The sequence below is a fragment of the Nyctereutes procyonoides genome, unplaced genomic scaffold, assembly GCF_905146905.1.
Source record: "Nyctereutes procyonoides isolate TBG_1078 unplaced genomic scaffold, NYPRO_anot_genome, whole genome shotgun sequence".
NCBI lineage: Eukaryota > Metazoa > Chordata > Mammalia > Carnivora > Canidae > Nyctereutes > Nyctereutes procyonoides.
In genome coordinates, this window is record NW_026575101.1 from 159,480 (window position 1) to 171,674 (window position 12,195).

The 12,195-nt window shown below is 38.6% G+C and overlaps 1 protein-coding gene across 1 annotated transcript in view; it reads right to left on the reverse strand.

Moving 5' to 3' along the window:
* LOC129514768 (ankyrin repeat domain-containing protein 31-like) overlaps positions 1-12,195 on the reverse strand; it is a 71,251-nt gene that overhangs the window by 45,999 nt on the left and 13,057 nt on the right. The window contains exons 7-8 of the mRNA XM_055333478.1: positions 8,077-8,239; positions 6,282-6,397 (exon numbers count right to left, since the gene is read on the reverse strand). Of these exons, the coding sequence (XP_055189453.1) occupies positions 6,282-6,397; positions 8,077-8,239 (279 nt within the window). The remainder of the gene's footprint in view (positions 1-6,281; positions 6,398-8,076; positions 8,240-12,195) is intronic.

The following is a 12,195-nucleotide window of genomic DNA, read 5'->3' on the forward strand; positions in this document are numbered from 1 at the left end:
GTGGAGAGGTAGAGATGGAAAATATGAAGAAGATACTAAAAGACATGGAAACCGGTCTAACAGACATCTGAATAGAAGTTCCAAAACAGAAAAATACTGAATGGAGGAGGGGCAACTGTCAAAGGTATAAGAACAGAGAGAGTTCCTGAAATACAAATGAGAAACGTGCCTTCAGATTAAAGGAGCATTTCTAGGTCTGAGTATTTTTTTAATTTTTTTTATTTATTATTTATGATAGTCACGAGAGAGAGAGAGAGAGAGAGAGAGAGAGAGAGAGGCAGAGACATAGGCAGAGGGAGAAGCAGACTCCATGCACCGGGAGCCCGACGTGGGATTTGATCCTGGGTCTCCAGGATCACGCCCTGGGCCAAAGGCAGGCACCAAACTGCTGCGCCACCCGGGGATCCCTAGGTCTGAGTATAATTAATAAAAATGCTCCACATTTAGATACAACTTAGTGAAACTGGAGTACATTAAAGCTCTAAGATTAAAAGACAGAGTATCTACAAGGGAATGACAATTAGATTGATGGCTGACTTTCTGTCCTTGACAACAGATACCAGGAAACAATGTAAAACATTTTTGAAGTGCTGAGGCAAATGCAATTTAGTTTGAATACCACTTAAAATGAAATATTTTGTTGATTAATAGTTTAGAATCAATGAATGACATATCTTCTTGACAGTGACTAACAGAAAGCATATAAGAAAAGTCTAAACTGGGATCCCTGGGTGGCGCAGCGGTTTGGCGCCTGCCTTTGGCCCAGGGCGCGATCCTGGAGAGCCCGGATCGAATCCCACGTCGGGCTCCCGGTGCATGGAGCCTGCTTCTCCCTCTGCCTGTGTCTCTGCCTCTCTCTCTCTCTCTCTCTCTCTCTCTGTGTGTGTGTGTGTGTGTGTGGGGGACTATCATAAATAAATAAAAATTAAAAAAAAGAAAAGAAAAGTCTAAACAACATAGTGTTTTTTTTTAAGATTTTATTTATTTATTTATGAGAGACCCAGACAGAGGCAAAGACACATGCAGAGAGAGAAGCAGGCTCTGTGCAGGAGCCTGATGCAGGACTCAATCCCAGGACCCCAGGATAACAACCTGAGCCAAGGCAGATGCTCAAACAAAGAGCCACCCAGATGCCCCTCAACAGTCTTATTCAAAATAATATTTAATTGGGGATGCTACTTTCTTAAGAAGTTAGTTTCTAGTAAGCTTTATGTTTTTCACAAGTTACACATACACATCTTAACTGACATTTTTACTGAGCAATTACTATGTTATTTGTGTAAAAATTCACTATTATATGAGGAGTTTCACATGCAGCAACCACTATCACTATAAACCATGTGAGATTCCAGGTTGGCTAACCCCAGTTGCTTTCCTCTTTTCTGCCTGGGTTCCAGGGTTTTTTCTACCTACTATGCATCCTAAAACTTCTTTGGAGGAGTGGGTGGGTGAAGATACAATATGATAGTGGCAGGCACCATGGGACAAGAAGTAACTAAAGAACATAACCAATAGAGAGATCCCCCCCTAAAATCAATAAAAAGCGTTCAACACCTCGGCATTTAATAGTGAAGCTTGCAAATTCCAAAGATAAAGAGATGATCCTTAAAGCAGCAAGAGACAAGAAATCCCAGACTTTGATGGGGAGGAGTATTAGGGTAACAGCAGACCTCTCCACAGAAACTGGCAGGCCAGTAAGGGCTGGCAGGATATATTCAGGGTCCTAAATGAGAAGAACATGCAACCAAGAATACTTTCTCCAGCAAGGCTCTCATTCAAAATGGAAGGAGAGATAAAGAGCTTCCTAGACAGGCAGGAACTGAAAGAATATGTGACCTCCAAACCAGCTCTGCAAGAAATTTTAAGGGGGACTCTTAAAATTCCCCTTTAAGAAGAAGTTCAATGGAACAATCCACAAAAACAACGACTGAATAGATATCATGATGACACTAAGCTCATATCTTTCAATAGTAACTCTGAACGTGAACGGGCTTAATGACCCCATCAAAAGGCGCAGGGTTTCAGACTGGATAAGAAAGCAGGACCCATCTATTTGCTGTCTATAAGAGACTCATTTTAGACAGAAGGACACCTACAACCTGAAAATAAAAGGTTGGAGAACCATTTACCATTCAAATGGTCCTCAAAAGAAAGTAGGGGTAGCCATCCTCATATCAGATAAACTAAAATTTACCCCGAAGACTGTAGTGAGAGATGAAGAGGGACACTATATCATACTTAAAGGATCTATCCAACAAGAGGACTTAACAATCCTCAATATATATGGCCCGAATGTGGGAGCTGCCAAATATTTAAACCAATTAATAACCAAAGTGAAGAAATGCTTAGATAATAATACACTTATACTTGGTGACTTCAATCTAGCTCTTTCTACCCTCGATATGTCTTCTAAGCACAACATCTCCAAAGAAACGAGAGCTTTAAATGATACACTGGACCAGATGGATTTCACAGATATCTACAGAACTTTACATCCAAATGCAACTGAATACACATTCTTCTCAAGTGCACATGGAACTTTCTCCAGAATAGACCACATACTGGGTCACAAATCGGGTCTGAACCGATACCAAAAGATTGGGATCATCCCCTGCATATTCTCGGACCATAATGCCTTGAAATTAGAACTAAATCACAACAAGAAGTTTGGAAGGACCTCAAACACGTAGAGGTTAAGGACCATCCTGCTAAAAGATGTAAGGGTCAACCAGAAAATTAAGGAAGAATTAAAAAGATTCATGGAAACTAATGAGAATGAAGATACAACCATTCAAAATCATTGGGATGCAGCAAAAGCAGTCCTAAGGGGGAAATACATCGCAATACAAGCATCCATTCAAAAACTGGAAAGAACTCAAATACAAAAGCTAACTGTACACATAAAGGAGCTAGAGAAAAAACAGCAGATAGATCCTACACCCAGCAGAAGAAGAGAGTTAATTAAGATTCGAGCAGAACTCAAAGAAATAGAGACCAGAAGAACTGTGGAAAAGATCAACAAAACCAGGAGTTGGTTCTTTAAAAGAATTAATAAGATAGATAAACCATTAGCCAGCATTATTAATAAGAAGAGAGAGAAGACTCAAATTAATAAAATCATGAATGAGAAAGGAGACATCACTACCAACACCAAGGAAATACAAACGATTTTAAAAACATATTATGAACAGCTATAAGCCAATAAATTAGGCAATCTAGAAGAAATGGATGCATTCCTAGAAAGCCACTAACTACAAAAACTGGAACAGGAAGAAATAGAAAACCTGAACAGGCCAATAACCAGGGAGGAAATTGAAGCAGTCATCAAAAACCTCCCAAACACAAGAGTCCAGGGCCATATGGCTTCCCAGGGGAATTCTATCAAATGTTTAAAGAAGAAATCATACCTATTCTACTAAAGCTGTTTGGAAAGATAGAAAGAGATGGAGTACTTCCAAATGCATTCTATGAGGCCAGCATCACCTTAATTGCAAAACCAGACAAAGACCCCACGAAAAAGGAGAATTACAGAACAATATCCCTGATGAAATGGATGCAAAAATTCTCAACAAGATACTAGCCAATAGGTTCCAACAATACATTAAGAAAATTATTCATGATGACCAAGTAGGATTTATCCCCAGGACACAAGGCTGGTTCAACACTCGTAAAACAATCAATGTGATTCATCATATCAGCAGGAGAAAAACCAAGAACCATATGATCCTCTCATTAGATGCAGAGAAAGCATTTGACAAAATACAGCATCCATTCCTGATCAAAACTCTTCAGAGTGTAGGGATAGAGGGAACTTTCCTCAGCATCTTAAAAGCCATCTATGAAAAGCCCACAGCAAATATCATTCTCAATGGGGAAGCACTGGGAGCCTTTCCCCTAAGATCAGGAACAAGACAGGGATGTCCACTCTCACCACTACTATTCAACATAGTATTGGAAGTCCTAGCCTCAGCAATCAGACAACAAAAAGACATTAAAGGCATTCAAATTGGCAAAGAAGAAGTCAAACTCTCCCTCTTCGCCGATGACATGATACTCTACATAGAAAACCCAAAAGCCTCCACCCCAAGATTGCTAGAACTCATACAGCAATTTGGTAGCGTGGCAGGATACAAAATCAATGCCCAGAAATCAATGGCATTCCTATACACTAACAATGAGACTGAAGAAAGAGAAATTAAGGAGTCAATCCCATTGACAATTGCACCCAAAAGCATAAGATACCTAGGAATAAACCTAACCAAAGAGGTAAAGGATCTATACCCTAAAAACTATAGAACACTTCTGAAAGAAATTGAGGAAGACACACAGAGACGGAAAAATATTCCATGCTCATGGATTGGTAGAATTAATATTGTGAAAATGTCAATGTTACCCAGCGCAATTTACACGTTTAATGCAATCCCTATCAAAATACCATGGACTTTCTTCAGAGAGTTAGAACAAATTATTGTAAGATTTGTGTGGAATCAGAAAAGACCCCGAATAGCCAGGGGATTTTTAAAAAAGAAAACCATAGCTGGGGGCATCACAATGCCAGATTTCAGGTTGTACTACAAAGCTGTGGTCATCAAGACAGTGTGGTACTGGCACAAAAACAGACACATAGATCAACGGAACAGAATAGAGAACCCAGAAGTGGACCCTCAACTTTATGATCAACTAATATTCGATAAAGGAGGAAAGCCTATCCACTGGAAGAAAGACAGTCTCTTCAATAAATGGTGCTGGGAAAATTTGACATCCACATACAGACGAATGAAACTAGACCACTCTCTTGCACCATACACAAAGATAAAGTCAAAATGGATGAAAGATCTAAATGTGAGACAAGATTCCATCAAAATCCTAGAGGAGAACACAGGCAACACCCTTTCTGAACTCGGCCACAGTAACTTCTTGCAAGATACATCCACAAAGGCAAAAGAAACAAAAGCAAAAATGAACTATTGGGACTTCATCAAGATAAGAAGCCTTTGCACAGCAAAGGATACAGTCAACAAAACTAAAAGACAACATACAGAATGGGAGAAGATATTTGCAAATGCCGTATCAGATAAAGGGCTAGTTTCCAAGATCTATAAAGAACTTATTAAACTCAACACCAAAGAAACAAACAATCCAATCATGAAATGGGCAAAAGACATGAAGAGAAATCTCACAGAGGAAGACATAGATATGGCCAACATGCACATGAGAAAATGCTCTGCATCACTGGCCATCAGGGAAATACAAATCAAAACCACAATGAGATACCACCTCACACCAGTGAGAATGGGGAAAATTAACCAGGCAGGAAACCACAAATGTTGGAGAGGATGCGGAGAAAAGGGAACCCTCTTACACTGTTGGTGGGAATGTGAACTGGTGCAGCCACTCTGGAAAACTGTGTGGAGGTTCCTCAAAGAGTTAAAAATAGACCTGCCCTACGACCCAGCAATTGCACTTCTGGGGATTTACCCAAAGATACAGATGCAATGAAACGCCGGGACACCTGCACCCCGATGTTTCTAGCAGCAATGTCCACAATAGCCAAACTGTGGAAGGAGCCTCGGTGTCCATCGAAAGATGAATGGATAAAGAAGATGTGGTTTATGTATACAATGGAATATTACTCAGCCATTAGAAATGACAAATACCCACCACTTGCTTCAACGTGGATGGAACTGGAGGGTATTATGCTGAGTGGAAGGAGTCAATTGGAGAAGGACAGTGTATGTTCTCATTCATTTGGGGAATATAAATAATAGTGAAAGGGAAAATAAGGGAAGGGTGAAGAAATGTGTGGGAAATATCAGAAAGGGAGATAGAACATAAAAACTCCTAACTCTGGGAAACGAACTAGGGATGGTGGAAGGGGAGGAGGGCGGGGGGTGGGGGTGAATGGGTGACGGGCACTGAGGGGGGCACTTGACGGGATTAGCACTTGGTGTTATTCTGTATGTTGGTAAATTGAGCACCAATAAAAAATTAATTTATTAAAAAAATAAATGCTGACTCAGAGAAGGTGAAAAAAGAAAAGAACATAACGTCGTTTTAAAGAATAGCAGCTAATTCATAATTCTATATTCAATTCAGATAAGTGAATCAATTACATGACGTATTTTCTTGGCTCATTAACTATATTATTTTCTTGTTACAAAAAATATTTTCAACCTGTGTGTCCTTAAAATGGAAAGAGTATCAGCAATAACCAATGGCTAGCTGGCCCAAAGAATGATACTATCTAAAGCAAAAAATGAAAGGATTTCAACTTCACTCACCACAGGATAGCTTTCTCTTCTTTTTTCTCTTTGTGAAAGAAAAGGTGGATCAACAGTGTTGCAGTCATCACAAAAACACCACTTATGCCTTTTTGGTTGAACAGCTGGAATTTTGACTTTACGAATTAAAATTAGAAAATACAATAATGTAGCTTCATCTTACCAATTTTAATGGTGACAAGAATAGAAGGAATAAATTAAGTCTACAATTACTATAATATCTTAATGTTCAGCATCTCATTATTATTACTATCAACTGACTGATTACAGCTAACATCTACCAAAAACTTATCACACATTGAATGTCAAACTCTTTTCCTTATTTAATCTTATTTAATCTTCATATAACCCCTGTAAGATAGGTAGTTTATTCTATCCATTTTACAGAAGAGGAGAATGAAGCTTAGTGGGATTTGGGAAGTTTCCTTCAAGTCACATAGCAGTACTGAAACCAGATCTGATTCCAAAATCCATGCTCTTAATCATTATGCCTACAATTCATTGTCTCTCATCCTTTTCCCATTCTGGGTTCCCTTTCTTCATATAAGTATTGTACCCTACATCCCTCATCCCTTTAGGGTACCTGACCAAGGAAATGTATACACAAGAAACAACAGACAGGTGGGAATAGATATATAGCACTTCACAACAGAGTGCCCAATAATTCCAAATATGGCTGTGGAGAGGGAGAAAGACATGCCTGGGGCTCTAAGAAAGGCCCTGACCCTATAAACTTACTATACAGTAGCACACAATGAAAAGAGGAACCTTGTATCAGTCTTGACTTTGACCTACATGTGCTCTTACTCACTAGTAATATATGAGACAGTGATTATCTTTAGCTCTGACCAATAATATCAGTAACATAATTCTTCTCTTGAAAAACAACTGGTAAGGATAGTGGTAGGCTAGGGGAAAACTGTGTAATGGGGATTCTTTCCCCAATTATTCCACCTCATAGGGAGAAAGAGCAGGTATGTTCCTGGGTTTCTCTAATGAGTCAAGGCTCATGCAGAAAAGAACAGAAAAGGAAGAACAACTCACTCTCCTCAACACTTAATAAATTGTGTTTAACTGTTTTCTGGTTGACCTTCCCACAAGACTCGAAGTTCCTCATGGGCAAGTACCTAGTTTGCTTGGCAGGTGCTTAACAAATGTGTTTTCTATATTAGTGTTCACAACATGCTTATTTCTTATATATAGTTCACTATATTATTTAAATGCAAACTATTTTTTTAAAATGGTTCATAAAATTTTGCCCTGCTATAAATTACCTTGAAATATTTTTATACTCTATTTACACATACACATATAAGTATATTTGCTTATTAACAAATTCATATTCTAGCATCAAACGTTAGATTATTGAAAAGTTGGCATCGGTCCAACTTTCACATACACCACTATAAATTTTGAAGTAACGGAATCTTAATTGCAAAGACTTTCGTATAATATCAACCTTTTCTGGCCTTACTAACAGTAAGCCAATCTGTGTGGTTTCAGTTAAATCTCTATCACAGACTCAATGGTAAAGATTAATAATTGTTTAATGAATAATATGGGCTCCATTTCAACATGTAATTCCAATCCAATAGGATCATATGGTATATAAATTAAACCATGTTTGGAAATGCCAAGTTCCAAAAATAAAAAATGCTTTTCAAGAGTTTAGTAAGCACACAAAACATTTACCCCAGTTATGAAACAATTTACACTACAAATCTGAAGATTTATTTTTCTAAGCAGAGGTATGTATACACTTGTATAAGAGAGCAAGCAATACTGACATACATACCAGTGACTGTAGCATTACTTTCATTTCTATTATCAGTCTCAATTGCACCAAAAGATATCAGTAGCTCTTTCATTTTTTCATTATCTGCTTCATCCAAAGCAGTTTTCTGTTTTTGATTCTTTTGATTTGGGTTTGCTCCATGTGGTAGTAGAATCTCAGCTGCCTACAAGGTATTTTTCCAAAGTTATCCCTACAGACACCTAAGATCAATAATTTCTGCTTTCATTATAATACACCACTATTAAAAGTTATCAAAGTATTAAAAGTTATCAAAAGAAGTTTCAAATGCTAGCCAAGAAAATTTTTTATTAAATTTTATATGAAAGCTATAAAATAATTTAATGATTTGGCCTGACCTGTCCTCAAGAAGAACCAAACAATGACATGAAAATACCGGAGATGCTGCCTTCATTGCAGTTAAGAAGCACACACAGGTAGAATGATATACAAGACTGACTCTATCTCTTTAACAGAGCCCTTGTCCTTTCCTCCAACCTGCATCACTATATTTTAGGTATGTTACTTGTTCAAGAAGTTTAATGAGCTAGCTTGAAAATCCAATGACCCTTCTAATAGTATCTGAATATATTTGTTATGTGTCCTAAATAAGTGAATTATATGCACAGAATCTTAAAGGTAAAAAGAAATTTAGAAATAATCTACTCCAACCTGATCATCTTACAGAAGAGGAAACTGAGGTCAAAGAGGTTGTAACATTGGGTGGGGGATGGTTTCTAACATAAATAAGGTTTCTCTGAATAACTCAAAGCTGTTATATATTGGGAGTTTGTAAATGATCAAAGTTAAAGATGTTACTAATTAGCTATGGTAGAAGTCAACTAGTGAAAAACAGCCAATGATTCCATCTGTGTGAGTCAAGTAAGGGACTCAAATCACTGAAAAACCGGAGTAGAAAAACATGGTCAGGATTTTGTTTAAAATAGAGATATGCTCTGTGTTAGTGGCTTATCTTTTCTCCTTATGTCCAGGTATGGAGAAGCAGAGAAATTTAGGAGTAAATGGGCCAATGAAGATGATAAGGATAGCCCCTCATTTATCCCATCAGCCCAGAGTTCGCACAAGAGAAATTAGCTTAAGAGAAAATATGTTTGTTTTAAAATCAAGCATACAAAACTCATTCCTGCTACCTACTAGCTATGTCCTTGAGCAAGTTATTTACCATTTGAACCTCATTTTTATCACCTAAAAGAACTAAATGTGAGCCTCTGTCAAACACCATATTCATAATGGATTATTTTTTAATAAATTTATTTTTTATTGGTGTTCAATTTGTCAACATACAGAATAACACCCAGTGCTCATCCTGTCAAGTGCCCATCTCAGTGCCCGCCACCCAGTGACCCCCACCCCCCGCCCACCTCCCCTTCCACCACCCCTAATGGATTCTTTTTTTTTCCCCTAATGGATTCTTAATGAAAGTCCCCTAAGCCCCCTTTTTCTCTAGAGGAGTAAAAAGACCAACTTAAGTAATGAGGGACAGTGGATAATAAATAGCATATGAAGAAAGTCTCCAACAAAGATTTTTGATAAAAACTTACTGAAGTCTGAGTAAAGGTATTTTGTTTTGTTTTTTAAAAGAGGGAGTGAGTGGGCAGCAGGGGGTGGCTCAGCAGTTTGGTGCCGCCTTCAGCCCAGGGTGTGATCCTGGAGACCCGGGATTAAGTCCCACATCAGGCTCCCTGCATGGAGCCTGCTTCTCCCTCTGCCTGTGTCTCTGCCTCTCTCTCTCTCTCTCTGGTCTCTCATGAATAAATAAATAAAATCTTTACTATATATTTGGGAGGAAGAAAGGTAGTTTTTTTGTTGTTGTTCTTTAACAAAGGAAGCTTTTCTGGACTTAAAAATTACACTATATTAATAATGACTATTTTGTGTGTTAAGATGAGGCCTTCCTACAGGAAGGCTTTGACCTTTAATGTGTTAACATGGACTCATTTAATATATTAGTTTGGAAGACACAGAGAACTCAGCTCAGATGGAATAGGACCCTGAACAGCTGTTTCCGTAAGGGTCATGCGTAGGCAAAAGTGTAAGAGAATAGCAACAGCACAAAAAGGCACTTAGCAGGCAAGGCGAAAGCTATAGTTGGGAGAGAGTTCCAGGTAACATGATGGGGTAGACCTAAGGAACAAAGAATATGACAAAAATTAGGTGACCAAGAAGTAGGCCCCTTGCCTTTTTTTTTTTTATAATCAGCTTTACTGGAGTAATCACTACTATAACCATGACTCAGAAACATTCCATCATTATAAAAAAATCCATATATTTCCATTTCAAAACCAGACAAAGACCCCACCAAAAAGGAGAATTATAGATCAATATCCCTGATGAACTCAGATGCAAAAATTCTCAACAAGAAACTAGCCAATAGGATCCAATAGTACATTAAGAAGATTATTCACCATGACCAAGTGGGATTTATCCCCGGGATGCAAGGCTGGTTCAAAATGAGAAGCAATCAACATGAGAGATCACATCAACAAGAGAAAAAACAAGAACCATATGATCCTCTCATTAGATGCAGAGAAAGTATTTGACAAAATACAGCATCCATGCCTGATCAAAACTCTTCAGAGTGTAGGGATAGAGGGAACATTCCTCAACATCTTAAAAGCCATCTACGAAAAGCCCACAGCAAATATCATTCTCAATGGGGAAGCACTGGGAGCCTTTCCCCTAAGATCAGGAACATGACAGGGATGTCCACTCTCACCACTGCTATTCAACATAGTACTGGAAGTCCTAGCCCTAGCAGTCAGACAACAAAAGGAAATAGAAGGCATTCAAATTGGCAAAAAAGAAGTCAAACTCTCCCTCTTCGCAGATGACATGATAGTGTACATAGAAAACCCAAAAGACGCCACTCCAAGATTGCTAGAACTCATACAGCAGTGTGGCAGGATACAAAATCAATGCCCAGAAATCAGTGGCACTTCTATACACTAACAATGAGACTGAAGAAAGAGAAATGAAGGAGCAAATGCCACTGACAATTTCACCCAAAAGAATAAGATACCTAGGAATAAACCTAACCAAAGAGGTAAAGGATCTATACCCTAAAAACTACAGAACACTTCTGAAAGAAATTGAGGAAGACACAAAGAGATGAAAAAATATTCCATGCTCGGGCAGCCCCAGTGGCGCAGCGGTTTAGCGCCGCTTGCAGCCCGGGGTGTGATCCTGGAGACCCAGGATCGAGTCCCGCATTGGGTTCCCTGCATGGAGCCTGCTTCTCCTTCTGCCTGTGTCTCTGCCTCTCTCTCTCTGTGTCTCTCATGAATAAATAAATAAAATATTAAAAAAATATTCCATGCTCATGGATTGGAAGAATTAATATTGTGAAAATATCAATGTTACCAAGGGCAATTAACACATTTAATGCAATCCCTATCAAAATACCATGACTTTCTTCAGAGACTTGGAACAAATAATCTTAAGATTTGTATGGAATCAGAAAAGACCCAGAATAGCCAGGGGAATACTTTTTTTAAAAAATAATAAATTTATTTCTTATTGGTGTTCAATTTGCCAACATACAGAATAACATCCAGTGCTCATCCCATCAAGTGCCCCCCTCAGTGCCCGTCACCCATTCACCCCCACTCCCTGTCCTCCTCCCCTTCCACCACCCCTAGCTCGTTTCCCAGAGTTAGGAGTCTTTATGTTCTGTCTCCCTTTCTGATATTTCCTACCCATTTCTTCTCCCTTCCCTTCTATTCATAGCCAGGGGAATACTGAAAAAGAAAACCAGAGCCGGGGGCATCACAATGCTGGATTTCAGGTTGTACTACAAAGCTGTGATCATCAAGACAGTACCATAAGATTTTATGGTACTGGCATAAAAACAGACACATTGATCAATGGGACAGAATAGAGAACCCAGAAATGGGCCCTCAACTCTATGGCCAACTAATATTTGACAAAGCAGGAAAAACTATCCACTGGAAAAAGGACAGTCTCTTCAATAAATGGTGCTGGGAATATTGGACCGCCATGTGCGGAACAATGAAACTAGATCATTCTCTTACACCAGACACAAAGATAAACTCAAATGGATGAAAGATCTAAATGTGATATAAGAATCCATCAAAATCCTAG